This window comes from Entelurus aequoreus, linkage group LG14 (genome assembly GCF_033978785.1).
Source record: "Entelurus aequoreus isolate RoL-2023_Sb linkage group LG14, RoL_Eaeq_v1.1, whole genome shotgun sequence".
Classification (NCBI taxonomy): domain Eukaryota; kingdom Metazoa; phylum Chordata; class Actinopteri; order Syngnathiformes; family Syngnathidae; genus Entelurus; species Entelurus aequoreus.
This window is the reverse complement of record NC_084744.1, coordinates 39,701,502-39,719,665: the sequence shown is the minus strand read 5'-3', so window position 1 is coordinate 39,719,665 and position 18,164 is coordinate 39,701,502. Positions and strand designations below refer to the sequence as shown.

At 37.4% G+C, this 18,164-nt stretch overlaps 2 protein-coding genes across 7 annotated transcripts in view; both read right to left on the bottom strand.

Annotated features, from left to right (window-relative positions):
- myo3b (myosin IIIB) overlaps positions 1 to 18,164 on the bottom strand; it is a 290,744-nt gene that overhangs the window by 223,010 nt on the left and 49,570 nt on the right. For all 6 annotated transcript variants that reach the window (XM_062069877.1, XM_062069876.1, XM_062069875.1 and 3 more), the window contains 9 exons: positions 15,824 to 15,979; positions 9,178 to 9,262; positions 8,976 to 9,092; positions 7,288 to 7,392; positions 6,151 to 6,234; positions 3,742 to 3,944; positions 2,939 to 3,037; positions 2,756 to 2,870; positions 2,506 to 2,632 (listed from right to left, as the gene is read on the bottom strand). In XM_062069877.1, the coding sequence (XP_061925861.1) occupies positions 2,506 to 2,632; positions 2,756 to 2,870; positions 2,939 to 3,037; positions 3,742 to 3,944; positions 6,151 to 6,234; positions 7,288 to 7,392; positions 8,976 to 9,092; positions 9,178 to 9,262; positions 15,824 to 15,979 (1,091 nt within the window). The remainder of the gene's footprint in view (positions 1 to 2,505; positions 2,633 to 2,755; positions 2,871 to 2,938; positions 3,038 to 3,741; positions 3,945 to 6,150; positions 6,235 to 7,287; positions 7,393 to 8,975; positions 9,093 to 9,177; positions 9,263 to 15,823; positions 15,980 to 18,164) is intronic.
- The window catches only part of LOC133664885 (glutamate decarboxylase 1-like), a 354,813-nt gene that overhangs the window by 330,320 nt on the left and 6,329 nt on the right, over positions 1 to 18,164 (bottom strand). The gene's annotated exons all lie outside the window — the stretch shown is intronic.

Here is an 18,164-nt window from a genome sequence, read left to right as displayed (position 1 = left end):
GTGTATAATAATAAAATAGCGTGCACTATTAGGGGCGCAGGGCCATTGCTAGGAATTCTGGGACACCTGAAAGAATATCCGTGTGGGCCTCTCCACCCCATTAATTGTCACCTTCAGTGTTCTTGTTTGTTTGTGTTCTTGACGGTGCCTGGTTTAATACACCCCATTTGTTTCCCTTTTTTACAAACCCCGTTTCCATATGAGTTGGGAAATTGTGCTAGATGTAAATATAAACGGAACACAATGATTTGCAAATCCTTTTCAACCCATATTCAATTGAATGCACTACAAAGACAACATATTCGTGGCTTGGCATTGTCTTGTGACATGTGATTAAATAATTTGACTAGTCTAGGGAGGACTTGGCCTCTCACCCCAAGTCAGCTGGGCTAGCCTCCAGCTCAACTGAGAGGGCTGGAAAATGAATGAATGAGAATAAAACATATTTTAAAGATTGTATTGTACTACAGTTGGAATGGTCACTCAGAGGTCCTCACTGTGAACCATAAAAGCACAATAATAATATATAAATGGTAAATGGGTTATACAAACCCCGTTTCCATATGAGTTGGGAAATTGTGTTAGATGTAAATATAAACGGAATACAATGATTTGCAAATTATTTTCAACCCATATTCAGTTGAATTTGCTACAAAGACAACATATTTGATGTTCAAACTGATAAACTTTTTTTTTTTGTGCAAATAATCATTAACTTTAGAATTTGATGCCAGCAACACGTGACAAAGAAGTTGGGAAAGGTGGCAATAAATACTGATAAAGTTGAGGAATGCTCATCAAACACTTATTTGGAACATCCCACAGGTGAACAGGCAAATTGGGAACAGGTGGGTGCCATGATTGGGTATAAAAGTAGATTCCATGAAATGCTCAGTCATTCACAAACAAGGATGGGGCGAGGGTCACCACTTTGTCAACAAATACGTGAGCAAATTGTTGAACAGTTTAAGAAAAACCTTTCTCAACCAGCTATTGCAAGGAATTTAGGGATTTCACCATCTACGGTCTGTAATATCATCAAAGGGTTCAGAGAATCAGGAGAAATCACTGCACGTAAGCAGCTAAGCCCGTGACCTTCGATCCCTCAGGCTGTACTGCATCAATAAGCGACATCAGTGTGTAAAGGATATCACCACATGGGCTCAGGAACACTGTCAGTAACTACAGTTGGTCGCTACATCTGTAAGTGCAAGTTAAAACTCGCGAAAACCGTTTATCAACAACACCCAGAAACGCCGTCGGCTTCGCTGGGCCTGAGCTCATCTAAGATGGACTGATACAAAGTGGAAAAGTGTTCTGTGGTCTGACGAGTCCACATTTCAAATTGTTTTTGGAAACTGGACGTCGTGTCCTCCGGACCAAAGAGGAAAAGAACCATCCGGATTGTTATAGGCGCAAAGTGTAAAAGCCAGCATCTGTGATGGTATGGGGGTGTATTAGTGCCCAAGACATGGGTAACTTACACATCTGTGAAGGCGCCATTAATGCTGAAAGGTACATACAGGTTTTGGAGCAACATATGTTGCCATCCAAGCAAGGGACCATGGACGCCCCTGCTTATTTCAGCAAGACAATGCCAAGCCATGTGTTACATCAACGTGGCTTCATAGTAAAAGAGTGCCGGTACCAGACTGGCCTGCCTGTAGTCCAGACCTGTCTCCCATTGAAAATGTGTGGCGCATTATGAAGCCTAAAATACCACAACGGAGACCCCCGGACTGTTGAACAACTTAAGCTGTACATCAAGCAAGAATGGGAAAGAATTCCACCTGAGAAGCTTAAAAAATGTGTCTTCTCAGTTCCCAAACGTTTACTGAGTGTTGTTAAAAGGAAAGGCCATGTAACACAGTGGTGAACATGCCCTTTCCCAACTACTTTGGCACGTGTTGCAGCCATGAAATTCTAAGTTAATTATTATTTGCAAAAAAAAAATAAAGTTTATGAGTTTGAACATCAAATATCTTGTCTTTGTAGTGCATTCAATTGAATATGGGTTGAAAAGGATTTGTAAATCATTATATTCCGTTTATATTTACATCTAACACAATTTCCCAACTCATATGGAAACGGGGTTTGTACTTGTATAGCTCTTTTCTACCTTCAAGGTACTCAAAGCGCTTTGACACTATTTACACATTCACCCATTCACACACTGACGTGCCACCATGCAAGGCCCTAACCACCACCCATCAGGAGCAAGGGTGAAGTGTCTTGCTCAAGGACACAACGGTTGTAATTAGGATGGCGGAAGCTAGGGATCGGCCCTGGAACCCTCAAGTTGCTGGCACGGCCACTTTACCATCCGAGCCACGCCATCCCCACCTTTTGCTAAATGCAAACCTCTCTGACGGTGTCAATTCTGAGCAGTAATATTGTTTATCATTATTATCTCTCATAGGAGGTGCATGCGTTCCCAATGTTGTGGCCAATGCGTGCATACAAAGAGACAACCCCCTTTTCTCACGGGACATCATTCAATCTCACCATTCTCCAAAGCCTCTGAATTAGGCACTTCGCTCTTATCAGTCTGGTGTTGGGACGTGATGGCGGCAAATTCAATATTGCCAATGTTCAATACGGCCGACAGAATCCTGTAAACGGAGTTAACCTCCTGAAATAGGAAGAAGGGGGACATGGTTGGATGTGTTTTTTACAAGCTCAACACATTGCATGTTTACACTTCAAGTCAACAGCTCTGAAAAAGAGTAGAAAAAGCACTGTTCTGCTAAGGTACCTCCTCAGTGAAGCCGATGTTCCGGAAGCATTCCTGGATTACTTCAAACTGCTCCTTGTACAGTTTGCTTGTGATAATGTCTTGCATCACTTTGCAGTGTGGACTGTCAATGTAGCTGCACAGCATTCACAGGAGGTCAACATTGGCAACATGTTCACGTTGTCATTCACGTGCAGCACCAACCTGGGAGCGGTCCTGTCTGGTAATCTGTACGTCTTCAGTTTATCTTGGTGGTAAAGTCCTGCATATATGTAATAAAAGATGTGGAAGTTCTTCTCCCCTCTGAATGAAAACAGAGTTGAGTTTGAGTTTATTTCGAACATGCAAGCATACAACATGATACATCACAATTTCCAGTTTCTCTTTTCAACATGTTCGAAAAGGAGTAGGACGAAGCAGAGCTTATTTAATCCTACCCCTTTTCTTTACATAACAGTTGCTGAAACTTTTTTTTATTCACTTCCTGTTCTCAATTTTTTCACAATAAACTCCATATGTAATCACAATAAAAATAAATAAATAAATAATAGTAAGAATTTAATAATAATAATTGGTGAAGAAAGTCATATTTCATATGATGAGATAAGTAAGATTACTTTAAGAATGAATGAATGAATGGATGAAATAAATTGAAAATGTTTGTCATGGTTCTTCTTCTTTGTACTTTGTAAACACTTTAAGTTTGAAGAGTTTCTTGAAGTGTATCATATTAGTACATAGCTTGATTGCTTTGCTTAATCCATTCCATAATTTAATTCCACATACTGATATACTGAAGGTCTTAAGTGTTGTACGTGCGTACAAATGTTTTAAATTACATTTTTCTCTAAGATTATATTTCTCCTCTTTTGTTGAGAAGAATTGTTGTATATTCTTGGGTAGCAGGTTATAGTTTGCTTTGTGCATAATTTTAGCTGTTTGCAAATTGTGAGAGTGAGGTTGAAAGAAGACAAGTAAGAGAAATGATGAGTCTGAAGGGCACTGACGTCGCCTGTTTGATGACCCTTGACTTCTCCAGCAGGTACTCGGACATCTTGGCACCAATGACAGCTCCAGCGGGCGTGAACTTCATCTCCAGGTACTTCCCAAAGCGGCTGGAGTTGTCATTGATGGCCGTACAAGCGTTTCCAAAGGCCTCGACAAGAGGGTTCACCTGCAGGATCTTCTCACGCAAGGTCCTGTTGTTTGCCTGAGTGAACCAACATGTATTTTTACAAACTTCCTAGATCTACAGTATTTTTCGGACTATAAGGCGCACCTAAAATGCTTTCATTTTCTCAAAAATCGACAGTGCGCCTTATAACCCGGTGCGCCTAATGTACGGAATAAATCTGGTTGTGCTTACCGACTTCAAAGCAATTTTATTTGGTACAGGGTGGAAAGATAAGTGTGACCAGTAGATGGCAGTCACACAAAAGAGATACGTGTAAACTGCAAGATGACGCCAGTAAACAACTCCAAAACGTTTAAATGTTTCATTGAGAATATACAACATTATACACGGCGCTCAAAAACCTGTCAAAATGTTTTTAGTAGGACTTTGGTAAGCTATGAAGCCGCACCACTTTGTCAGCGCATTAAACATACGAGTATTATTATGGTGTGTGTATAAGAACTGCAAAATGGCACCTATTAGTAGACATTACCTGGCGTTTTCTTTTGCAATATTATGCAAAACCAACTTTTCTTACCTTCTGGTACCTGCAGATGTGTATTTGGGATCCTGAAAATGTGCGCGCTTCCGCCATTGTTGTCCGTGCCATACACTGTAGTCGATAAGCTTCTTCTTTTTCTCTATCTTCTTGTTATGTGACATTCATCCTCCACTGTTGCCATTTCTAATATAAAGTAGTGTAAAGTTCTTACTTATATCTGTCAGTAAACTCACCATGAAAGCACTAAAACATACCGGTGTAGTGAGTTTACATTATTCACCCAAGGAACTTTACTTATTAGAGAGTTCTGTTCGGGACACATTTCAGGTGCTGTTGTTGCACTAGTGAGCCACGGATGAGGAGATGCTGCTCCGTTATTGATTGAAGTAAAGTCTGAATGTCATTAAAACAGTTAGCTCCATCTTTTGACACTTCTTCCACTCCCGTCCTAGCACGCTACACCGCTACAACAAAGATGACGGGGAGAAGACGCTGTCCAATCATATTACCGTATTTTTCGGACTATAAGTCGCTCCGGAGTATAAGTCGCACCGGCCGAAAATGCATAATAAAGAAGGAAAAAAACATATATACACTACCGTTCAAAAGTTTGGGGTCACCCAAACAATTTTGTGCAATAGCCTTCATTTTTAAGAACAAGAATAGACTGTCGAGTTTCAGATGAAAGTTCTCTTTTTTTGGCTATTTTGAGCGTTTAATTGACCCCACAAATGTGATGCTCCAGAAACTCAATCTGCTCAAAGGAAGGTCAGTTTTGTAGCTTCTGTAACGAGCTAAACTGTTTTCAGATGTGTGAACCTGATTGCACAAGGGTTTTCTAATCATCAATTAGCCTTCTGAGCCAATGAGCAAACACATTGTACCATTAGAACACTGGAGTGATAGTCGCTGGAAATGGGCCTCTATACACCTATGTAGATATTGCACCAAAAACCAGACATTTGCAGCTAGAATAGTCATTTACCACATTAGCAATGTATAGAGTGTATTTCTTTAAAGTTAAGACTAGTTTAAAGTTATCTTCATTGAAAAGTACAGTGCTTTTCCTTCAAAAATAAGGACATTTCAACGTGACCCCAAACTTTTGAACGGTAGTGTAAGTCGCATTTTGGGGGGAAATTTATTTGATAAAACCCAACACCAAGAATAGACATTTGAAAGGCAATTTAAAATAAATAAATAATAGTGAACAACAGGCTGAATAAGTGTACGTTATATGAGGCATAAATAACCAACTGAGAACGTGCCTGGTATGTTAACGTAACATATTATGGTAAGAGTCATTCAAATAACTATAACATATAGAACATGCTATACGTTTACCAAACAATCTGTCACTCCTAATCGCTAAATCCCATGACATCTTATACGTATAGTTTCTTACGTGAATGAGCTAAATAATATTATTTGATATTTTACGGTAATGTGTTAATAATTTCACACATAAGTCGCTCCTGAGTATAAGTCGCACCCCAAACTATGAAAAAAACTGTGACTTATAGTCTGAAAAATACGGTAATATGACTCATTTAATGCACCTTATAATACGGTGCGCCTTTTGTATGAAAATAGACCTGAATAGACCCTCACATCGGCAGTGCGCCTTATAATCCGGTGCGCCCTATGGTCCGGAAAATACGGTAATACTCTAATTCACCAATTTTGAATGTTTTTGTTCATGCATAATTGGTGGAGTTCATGACCGCCAAGCTGCTTTACCTTTCCTAAGAAGGTTAGATGTTGAACAATCAGATGAGCGCTCTCAGTTTTCCCAGCACCACTCTCTCCACTGATGATGATACACTTCAAAAAGAACACAAATATGCTTATTTGTAACATTTTAATGGCTGATTCACTAAAGGTTTGCATGCACTAAAACATGCACGAAGCTGATCTACTAAGCTTGTGCGCAAAAGGTTGCGTTTCTTAAATGAGAAAAATAGTAAGCGCATCCTTTTAGCGTGTTTGTCCCAATGTAAATGCAGATTATTAGAAGACCTATAATTGTAGGAAAAGGAAACACAAAAATTATTATTTTGTGGCCAATATGTGATTTATCAATCTTGGAACTACTTGCAGCCGCAGTTTTTGAGTCTAATATTTAGTACGTTTAGAAGGTACGTGCAAACTGTGGCGCCCTGGTCATGAGCCGGCGATCGCTGCAATGGATGGAGCAAAAAAATCTTCGACCATTTAAGTATTTCAGTCAGAATTTTTTTTTTAATTCAATACTTCTTATCCCTAATCACACCACAGAAAAATCCCTGAGTCACACACACGCAGCATTTTTTTTTTTTTAAACTACTACGCACTTTACTTTGTTCTTAAATGGATGTTTGTGTCAAATGTGTCATAGAAATGTGCAGCTTTTCAAATTTTTTCGTTTTCAATCTTATTTAATTAGATTATTATTTTTGAATTGATTAAAACGACTAGCTAACTTATTTGTTAGTAGAACATGTTTGTTTAGTTGACCGTTGGTCATGATTTTTTAAATTACAATTTTTTTAATGACAAATTGTTAAAAAATAATAAGTAGGGCATTTTTTCTATATTTGAAAATTGCAGTATTTGTCTTATTTTGCAAAAATAGTGTTCATTCATTAATTACAGGAGATGTGACCTAACCTAGTTTGAGGGAAGAGCTGGCGAATATATCGGTATCAGTTGATATCTGTATCAGAAATGATATCGGTAAGAAGGCCAATATGGAGCGTCTCTAATTTTTTCTATATTGTTTGAGTTTCCGCATGTTGTCAATAGTATTTCATGGCAAGAGTGGAGTCAACCTTTGAGCAGATCAGCTTCTACAAGTTGTAAACGTGCCATGTTGAAGCTTGCAGTCTTTTGCTTTACCTGATCTTTGCAGAAAGTCACCATGCTTTGGTAGGCTGCATCCGCTGTGGCAAAGATGTGTGGAGGGTTGTCAGCCCGCTTCACGCCGTGGTATAGCTTAGAAAACTAACAGGATACAAGGCAGACAGAAAAATATCAATTATTAACAAATTTAAACCAAGTGTCACTTTGAATGCTGTTTTACATTTGATTGATTAAAGTAAAAGAGAAATTGAAAAGGTTAGTTACCACTACAATATATCAAAGTTATGTCTTTCAAAGGATAATAATAATCATTATTTTTTATTAACACTAGTTTAGAGAACCATATGTTTGGTACAGTATTGCAGTCCGAGATGTGGTCCTAAATTTTGGGTTACCTTATTTAGCTACATAACATTTGAAACATCTCTGTGTGATGCAGTCTAGAGCTATAAATCTAATGTAGTTATAGTTGTGCAAGTAGAGTCATAAAACATGTTTTACTATGGACTTTAGGTTGTTTATGTTTCATATACCGTATTTTTCGGACTATAAGGCGCAATTAAAATCCTTTCATTTCCTCAAAAATCGACAGTGCGCCTTATAACCCGGTGCGCCTAATGTATGGAATAATTCTGGTTGTGCGTAACGACCTCGAAGCTATTTTATTTGGTACATGGTGTAATGATAAGTGTGACCGGTAGATGGCAGTCACACATAAGTGATATGTGTGAACTGCAATATGATGGCAGTAAACACCAAAACTTTAGATGTTCCATTGAAAATATAGAACATTACACACGGCACTCAAAAATATGTCAAAATGTTTTTAGTACGACTTTGGTAAGCTATGAAGCCACACCGCTTGATGGATTGTCAGCGCATTAAACATACAAGTATTATTATGGTGTGTGTATAAGGACCGCAAAATGGCACCTATTAGCAAACTATTATCTGTCGTTTAGTTTGGCAAAATTATGCAAAAGAAACTTTTCTTACCTTCTGGTACCTACTGATGTGTATTTGGGATCTGCATAAGTCCTGAAAATGTGCGCAAGTCCGCAAATGCAGTCCGTGTCGACGCCGTAGTCGATAAGCTTCTTCTTTTTCTCTATCTTCTTGTTATGTGACATTCATCCTCCACTGTTGTCATTTCTAATATAAAGTAGTGTAAAGTTCTTACTCATATCTGTCAGTAAACTCGCCATGAAAGCATTATTCACCCAAGGAACTTTAGTTATTAGAGAGTTCTGGTTGGACGGTTTTTCACGGGACACATTTCGGGCGTTGTTGTTGCACTAGTGAGCCACGGATGAGGAGATGCTGCTCCGTTATTGATTGAAGTAAAGTGTGAATGTCATTAAACAGTTAACGCCATCTTTTGACACTTCCACTCCCGTCCTTGCACGCTACACCGCTACAACAAAGATGACGGGGAGAAGATGCTGTTCAAGTGGAGGCACATAAATAAGAGCGCCCACAAAACGGTGCATCCTGAAGAGACTGTCAGAAAGTGACTTGAAGATGATGTGCGAAACATCATCTATGCAACATTTTGAGCAAATAACCACCATTACATGTTATGTAGACCACAAGGAAGTCTTTTACATTTAGAAAAAAATAATCATTATATGACCCTTTTAATGCGCCTTATAATCCGGTGCGCCCTATGGTCCGGAAAATACGATATTAGTCCTACAGGCCAATGACTGGTTGGGACTAGACACCTGTGGTGAGTAGATACTGAGATTCTGGAAAGGATTGAGGGCGATGAGGATGTCCCCCACATAGGTGTACACTTGCAGCTCATCATACCTCCTGTGAAGAAGGCCAATAATGGTTTCCTGCAGAAAAGAGGAAGTAAGACATAAAGGAACGTTGTATCCGTGTCCAATCAATGCCCATTGAGATAAACACCTTAAATCTCACCTCGTCTAAGAACTCCAGGTTGACCAGATCATCATCTGGACAGCTCTCTATGATGAGGGTTTTACGAGTATTGATCCGGTCGTGCCTGTAATGTATGAAAGTGACTGTGCTAGAGGATGCTCTTAAATGACCATCAAATGATAGAACAGCACTTTGACCAGGCTGAATGGGACGTACAGTCCTCCCCAGGGGACACATGTCCAGTTAACAACATTGCACTTTGTTACTAGGTTGTAGCTTCTCACACCCCAAGAGGTCAGCAGTTGGTGTGTGGGACTTGTAGGAAAACTCAAGGGACAAGCCTCGTGTAGTTCACCAGCAACAGCATCTAATCTCATCCAAGACATACTCTGCTTTAGTGAATATAAAACAGCACAATTACCACAAATATATACTGTGTACGTGTCTGTTTCTGTTGGTATTTTGCAGTACAGTTGAATTTTCAGGGAATATTGCATTAATTTGAATGACTAAAGTCAAGCATATGCAGGAACTAGGTTTATGTACATTGGGCTTGTCATCTACATTAGGGCTGCAATCATGTATCCATTAAATTGATTACCGTAATTCAATTAGAAAAAAAAGCATACTTTTTTTTGCATTGATGATTCATTTAATGAGTTTAACTAAATACATATATAAAAATCCAGATTGCATGGAGTACCTTAAACAATATTAGCACCTTTTTCCTCACATCAACTTCCTGCAGACTCATGGGAAATGTAGTTATTTTGACCAAAACGATAACGTCTCTACAGTACATTCACCATCTACGGTCTTATCGGTCTATAAATGAGTACACGTTGACATCTTTGAATATTAACACCTCAGCATTAATCATTTAAACCAGGGGTCCCCAAACTAAGGCCCGCGGGCCGGATACGGCCCACCAGCGTCCAAAAGCCGGCCCGCGGGAAGTCCCAAATTTAAAAAAATTACAATTATTATTATTATTATTTTTTTTTTTTAATTTGTCCTTACTAGTCCATTTTCTACCGTCTCCTTGCCACTCAGGCAAATCATATTGTCTAAAAATGCATTTTACCATCGATAACGTGACATGCAGCAAGTGCGCTCTTTAAGTCAATTAGTGCGCAAGGAATATATATGTATGAATACATACATACATACATACATACATATATATATATATATATATATATATATATATATATATATATATACACACATATACATACATATATACACATATACATATATGGACATATACATAGACATATACATATATACACACACATACAGTATATACACATTTACATATACATATACACACACACACACATTTACATAAACATATACATATACATATACATTATATATATATATATATATATATATATATATATATATATATATATATATATATATATATATATATATATATATATATATATATATATATATATATATATATATATATATATATATATATATATATATATAGCGCGGCCCCCAGCCAAATTGTTTTACCCCAATGCGGCCCCGGAGTCAAAAAGTTTGGGGACCCCTGATTTAAACAAACAATTTAAATGAGCTGCTAAACAATATGAACACAGCAGCAGTTACAACAAACCAGGGGTCACCAACCTTTTTGAAACCAAGGGCTACTTCTTGGGTAGTGATTAATGCGAAGGGCTACCAGTTTGATACACACTTAAATAAATTGCCAGAAGTAGCCAATTTGCTCAATTTACCTTTAACTCTGTTATTATTAATAATTAATGATATTTATCTTTGTGGAAACACTGATCATCTTAATGATTTCTCACAATAAATATATATAGAAACAGATAAATATCAATATGCAACACTTTATTTTTACATTTTCTCTAAGTGCACATTTTTCAAATTGAACATTTTCAAATGATCACTTCTAAAACAGTCTTGTGAAATCACAATATCCCATTTTAACTAGCTAGCCACTAACATTTTTTAACAAATCATGAATTACTTTGCACCATGTTTGTACAAATAATAACTCATGTAAAATACAAAAGTAAACTCTCCAATTTTTAAATCATGTCACACTTTGAACTGGACACCAAATCTGTTATCTGTTTCTTTGTCAGTTAGTGGGAAGCCTGGCATTGCATGCTGTTAACTAGTGTGTTGTACTCTGGTGTGTAACTTGACACTGCAACTCTGAGTGAGTCTTGCAGATGTGCATCAGTGAGGCGTGTTCTGTGTTTGTTCTTGATTAAGTTCATGTCAGAAAAGGCTGATTCACAAAGATGAGATTTTTCCTCATTGTTTGCGGAACCTTCTTAATCTTTTGGACATATTTTCACAGCAATCTGGCCTTAAGCTTAATTATGATAAATGTAAAATGTTAAGGATCGGAAATCTAAAGGGAACGTCCTTTCGAATGGAATGCAAAGTGTTTTGTTTATAAATTATATGCAATCTGCTGTGTTCCCTAATTTTTTTCTGTGTACATGAATGAAGGTGTGTGTTGCTGAGTCCGACTTGGACATTATCTGGACTGGGCCTGGTTTAAAAAACCCTTTAAAAAAATCTAATTTCATTGACAACCTGGTCTGTTGAAGATAAGGCCCTTTTTTTAAAAAATGAAATAAAATAAGTTAAATAAATAAAAAACATTTTCTTGGATAAAAAAGAAAGTAAAACAATATAAAAATAATTACATAAAAAATAGTAATTAATGAAAATGTTAGTGGACCAGCAGCCTATACAATCATATGTGCTTCAGGGACTGTGTCCCTTGCAGATGTATTGTCTATGTTGTGGGAACCAGAATATTGGTAGCAGAAAGAAATAACCCCTTTTGTGTGGATGAGTGTGCATGGGGGAGGTTGTTTGGGTTGATGCACTGATTGAAAGTGTATCTTTTGTTTTTTCTATGTAGATTTAATTTTATTTATTTTAATTTTTTTTTTTTTTTTTTAAAGAACAGGCCCACGGGCGACTCATCTGGTCCTTACGGGCGACCTGGTGCCCGCGGGCACCGCGTTGGTGACCCCTGCAACAAATACTATGGGAATTTTATTTTTTTATGGGCAAGTTTGAGCTCAGAACATGACGACATGTCAACGTTTTTGCACTACAACAGAGAATTGTTATACTAATTTTAAAAAAGTCACAATGACTGTGCTCTAATTCCTAATCAGAAATATTTTTTATTCGTTTGGTTCCTTGTTTATTTTTTATTTCCTAGTTTTAGGCTACACTTTTTAAATACTTTTTTATTCTCTTATACCAAGGGTGTCAAAGTCATTTTAGCTCAGGGGCCGCATGGAGGAAAATCTGTGCACACACGGGCCGGACTATTAAAATCATGGCATTAAAACTAAAAAATAAAGACAACTTCAGATTGTTTTCTTTGTCTTACTTTGGCTAAAAATAGAACAAACACATTCTGAAAATTTTACAATAAAAATATAGAAAAAAAATACAGGCAGCGGTAAAGTTTAGATCCATGACGGAAAGAAGAAAGTAAATGTATGTTTATAACTGAATACATTTTCATATGAGTTCAAACCCTGGCCGAGTCATACCAAAGACTATAAAAAAGGGACCCATTACCTCCCTGCTTAGCACTCAGCATCAAGGATTGGAATTGGGGGTTAAATCACCAAAAATGATTCCCGGGCGCGGCCACCGCTGCTGCTCACTGCTCCCCTCACCTCCCAGGGGGTGAACAAGGGGATGGGTCGAATGCAGAGGATAATTTCGCCACACCTAGTGTGTGTGTGACAATCATGGGTACTTTAACTTTAATATACATTTGTTTTCTTTTGTATTATTTTTTTAATGAATTAAGTAATGTTTATGACAACCTTTTTCCAAAACACAATATAGAATGTGAGATATAACAGGATAATGAATACATTTATCATTTGTTTTCAAAACACTTACAAAAAAGTGGGACCCCAAACATGTACTGTGGCACGCCATTTTTATGACTCGATGGGGTCCCTGGGACCCCATTTTGAAAATTCCTAGCGCCAACACTGATGGAGTATTGGTGCATGCAAAACAGCAGCAGGCGGCTGTGATTCTAATACTAATCAAGTATCATCCCGGGGGCCACAGATTATTAATTCGAGGGCCGGATGTGGCCCGCAGGCCTTGACTTTGACACATAAGTCTTATACACTGGTGCTCTCCCATGTCAAAGTTGATGGTGTGCATTCATAAGAAAGGGGATTTGTTAATTGCAACTATTTTCTCTATAATACGCAATGAGGTTAATCAAACAAAATAATTAATAGATCACTTCATTACTAAAATAATCAATAGCTGCATCCCTAGTCTACATTAGCCTTATATTGGTCTGTGCCCTAATAGGGACATTTATTTACCATAATGAATATGTTGTCACACCACAGTGCAGTCTTTAATGAATACCTTTGACAGGGTCACTCAAGACTGAGAATATTTGTAAAAGCAGATGTTTTGTATTCACTGGCTGTCATTAGATCGGGCATCTGAACCTAAAAATGTGTGTGCACCAAATGATAATATAAATACATTTAATAAAGTCAAATACAAATAAGGCAACAAGAGAAGTATCCTACACTTCTCTTTTGTAGAGTAAATCTGAACAGCCGATATGGGCATCTACATCTACTATATGATTTGCCTGAGAAGCTGGACAGGACAAAAATAAATAAATAACTAAATAAATAAATAAATAAATAAATACAAATAAAAAAAATGTGTGTGTATGCATATTTTTGCCAATAAAAACCTTGACAACGACGGAAAATCTTGACAAGGCGTTTATATGGTCTGTATATTACATACACACTGCAAAAACTGAAATCTAAGTAAGATTAAATATCTCAAATAAGGGTGATATTTGCTTATTTTCTGTCTGATAAGATAATTATTTTCACTAAGCCGATTTTATGTTACAGTGTTTTGCTTGTTTTAAGTGTTTTGGTCCTAAATGATCTCAGTAAGATATTACAGCTTGTTGCTGAGATTTTAAGACCTATATTGAGTAAAACATGCTTGAAACTAGAATATCAACTGATGCAAAGCTGTGTCATCAACACTCAGAAGTATAAAACTACTTTTTTCAAGTATTAATTTCTTATTTCAAGCATGTAAAAAAAAAAAAAAAAATCATGACTTTGACACAATTGTGTCTCATATTAAAACAAATGACAGCCAAATGGACTTTGCTGTTTTATTTTCAATGAAACAATAGAAAATACATACTCGTAGTAGTACACTTGTTATTAGTGAGAATATACTTATTTTAAGGTATTTTTGGGTTCATTGAGGTTAGCTAATTTGACTTGTTTTGGAAAGTCTTGACAAGCCAAATTTTCTTGTTCTATTGGCAGATAATTTTGCTTTGTTCAAATAAAATACCCCTCATTTTTGTATTTTCTGTTTTTGTATACTGACTTTTTGCAGTGCAATTATCAATCATAGCATAAATAAGTTGATGTATATTCAAGTTTCAGGTCAATAGCCTGTGCAGTTCAATCCTATTGTGAATGAGTGCATATCAAACATAGAAAAAGGTGCTGGTTGAAGTGTCTGCTCATCACAAAGTCCCTTCACAGACTTGTGTTGCTCCAAAGCGTCAGCGGATAGATTACAATTTTGCACCTACAGCAGCTGCTTTTAACTTCTCCATTTCTTTATTCTCCCTATCTGGAGATATTGTGCGCCCGATCTGTGGCACGAGAGACTAAAACCGGGGGAGCCCGGTTCTCGCCCTACAAGCTGCTAATCCCATTATCCACTTTCACTGAGGACAGGAATTGAGGGATCAGGCTGAAGGCGGCGGCTGCAGTGCTCTTGGGAGTAAACAGAGCTGGCAGCACATCAAAACACTCCGTCAAGGGCAGGCTCAGTGAACTCCTCCATGACAAGGAAGAAGTGCAAATATCAGGCTTTCTTAAGCCATAGGCAGATGGGAGTCTGTCACATTCAATCACCGGCCACAACATTAGGCACACCTGCACAATATAATGATATCCAAAAGAGCTGTATTATAAATTCTGTTTTTACAGATCACAGTGCTCATGTTAATTCAGCAATGTTCATTATTGTGGTTGATGACTGTTTTTTAGTTTACAACAGCTCTTTTTAGTGCAGGTGTAAATATAATAAGAAATAATGTGCCTTTTTTTGGTATTAATTGCACATGTTATGATCTTAGTGAAATGAAAGGAGCTGTATAAGAGGCACCTTTCAGTATGATGAGGAAGAAAGTAACAGTTTTTTTTATTTCTACTTTACAGTTGAACCAAAATATGTATAATAATATCACAGTCAATGTGATAAAACATTTATAATACATCTTTGAATAGCTAATTAGCATACATATTTACCCCTGGGCTAAAATACTTGACACAACACTCTTTGATGGTTTAATTATTTGTACAAAAGGCTGCCAAGTCCACCAATTTTCTATTGAACAATGGTTAGTCAGCAAAAGTATAAGCCAGTGTGAATTAGTCACAGTCGCCTAACTTCTCTTTAATCACACTCCCATGTCCATTACTGCTGAACTTCACAATGCTCACCTGCAAAATAAGATAACTGCCTGCCCCCTGCTGGATTGAAAAGTGATAACCAGTCATTTGTGTGCAACCCCACACTTTGCCGTCCTTGCACGTCTTCAGAAATAAAACAGACTTACTTGGTTTTTGCTGCGCAGCCAAGTTCTTGCTGCTCCTTAACGAGAGCCGCCAATTGATGTCGGAGGGCCACGTCTTTGCCATGGGCCTGCTTGACGAAGGGATGCTCCAGAAGGTGAGTCACGGATGGACGTGCCTCGAAATCCTTGATCAGACACCTTGAAAACATTTTTAAAAAAAACACCACATAGTTTACTCCTTCACAGTGCAAAAAGAGCTTTGACATCGGTGACGAGAAGTCACCTGAACATGGCGGCGGACAGACGTGTTCAGGCGTTCACAGCGGCGGGTGAGCTCCTTAAAAGTGTGAGTGACTAATCTGGCCGCTGTCGCCATGGCCCCCGAGTCCAAACAAGCACATCCTATCTGCAATGTGCAGTGTTTGCCAACAGTGATGTGACCTTGTGATACACCTGAGTGTCTGTTTACAGCCAGTGCATGTGCACACTGCACTTATACGTCATGCTGATGTTGCCTAGACCAGGGGTCGGCAACCCAAAATGTTGAAAGAGCCATATTGGATAAAAAAATACAAAAAACTAATCTGTCTGGAGCCGGGAAAAATTAAAAGCCGTATATAAGTGTTATAATGAAGGCAACACGTACGTAATGGTCTATATTAGTTAAAATAGCATACTATCAAAATTATTATGCGTCGCAGGCTGAAGCAAATCTTTGTTGACAGAAATGTTGAAATGTAATATTGAAAAGTTAAAGTAAAGTACCAATGATTGTCACACACACATTAGGTGTGGCGAAATTATTCTCTGCATTTGACCCATCACCCTTGATCACCCCCTGGGAGGCGAGGGGAGCAGTGGGCAGCAGCGGTGGCCGCGCCCGGGAATCATTTTTGGTGATTTAACCCCCAATTCCAACCCTTGATGCTGAGTGCCAAGCAGGGAGGTAATGGCTCCCATTTGTTTTATAGTCTTTGGTATGACTCGGCCGGGGTTTGAACTCACAACCTACCGATCTCAGGGCGGACACTCTAACCACTAGGCCACTGAGTAGGTTTATTCTACACATTAGAAATCATTAGTAAATCAGAGGCTACTCAGAAGGTGAGATAACTCCTGGGAATTACTGACTGTCTTAGAATGGCCAAAGGCGGGGGTGTCCAAAGTGCGGCCCGAGGGCCATTTGCGGCCCGAGGGCCATTTTAAAAATACTACTACTAAAAAAAAACATGAAAAAGAAATAAAAGAGCAAACAGGTGTAATGAGAAAATGTTGCAGATTTGACTAATAGAATAAAGTAAACTGTAAAAAAAAAAAAATTGTTTAAATTAAATTAATGGTGGTATGAATTATTGGCCTATTAAAGGCTCTGATTACGTCACGTGAAATATTCCGCTTTGAAATATTTTTTGGGGGAAAATATTACCTACTGCCATACAATAGCCCAAATTCTTGGGCAAAAAGGGCATAAAACATAAGAAAACAAAGAATTATGAAAACGTATAAATGACAGATAGATCCGAAGTTGATCTAGGGATTTAAATGTTGAAAGTAAAAATAATATATATATTTTTTAACACTTTTATGAGTGGGGCCCTTTTAAAATGCTGCTAAAAAAAACATAACAATTAAATTCAAGAGCAAACAGGTGTAATGAGAAAATGTTGCAGATTTGACTATAATAAAATAAAGTAAACTGTAAATAAATAATATTTGAATTAAATTAATGTTGGTATGAATTATTGGCCTGTTAAAGACTCCAACTACCGTGCTTCACGTGAAATATTCCACTTGGAAATATTTTATCTTTTTTTTAACACTTTTATGAGTGGGGCCTTTTTGGATACACAACACCTTTTTTTTTTCTTTTTTTTCTTTTTTCAAACTTATTGCTCAGAAAACCATAATGAACTAACAGCTATGTTGTCATGAATTGTTGACCTATTTAAGGCTAGAATTACTTCACATCTAATATTCTAAACATTTGGGGGCGAGGGCAAAGGGGAATTTTTCATTAAAAAAAACATGATTTTTTTTTTACAAAAAAGATAATAATGTTTTGACTTTTTAATATGTCAACGGATAGACCTGAAATTTATCTATAGATATTTATGCGTGGAAAGTAAAAAAAATATGAATATAAAACTTTTTTTTAACACTAATAACTGGGACCTTTAACACTCCCCACAAAATTGAGGAAAGTGCTCTTGGGAAAAAAATATATTTTATTGTTTTTTAAAATTAAAAATATCAAAATGGCCCCCGAATACTTTCATTTTTCATTATGCGGCCCTCAGTGGAAAAAGTTTGGACACCCCTGGCCAAAGGTATAGATGTGTGTGTCCAAGTTAAAGGAAACTACAGGCTGTCTTCTTTTAATAGA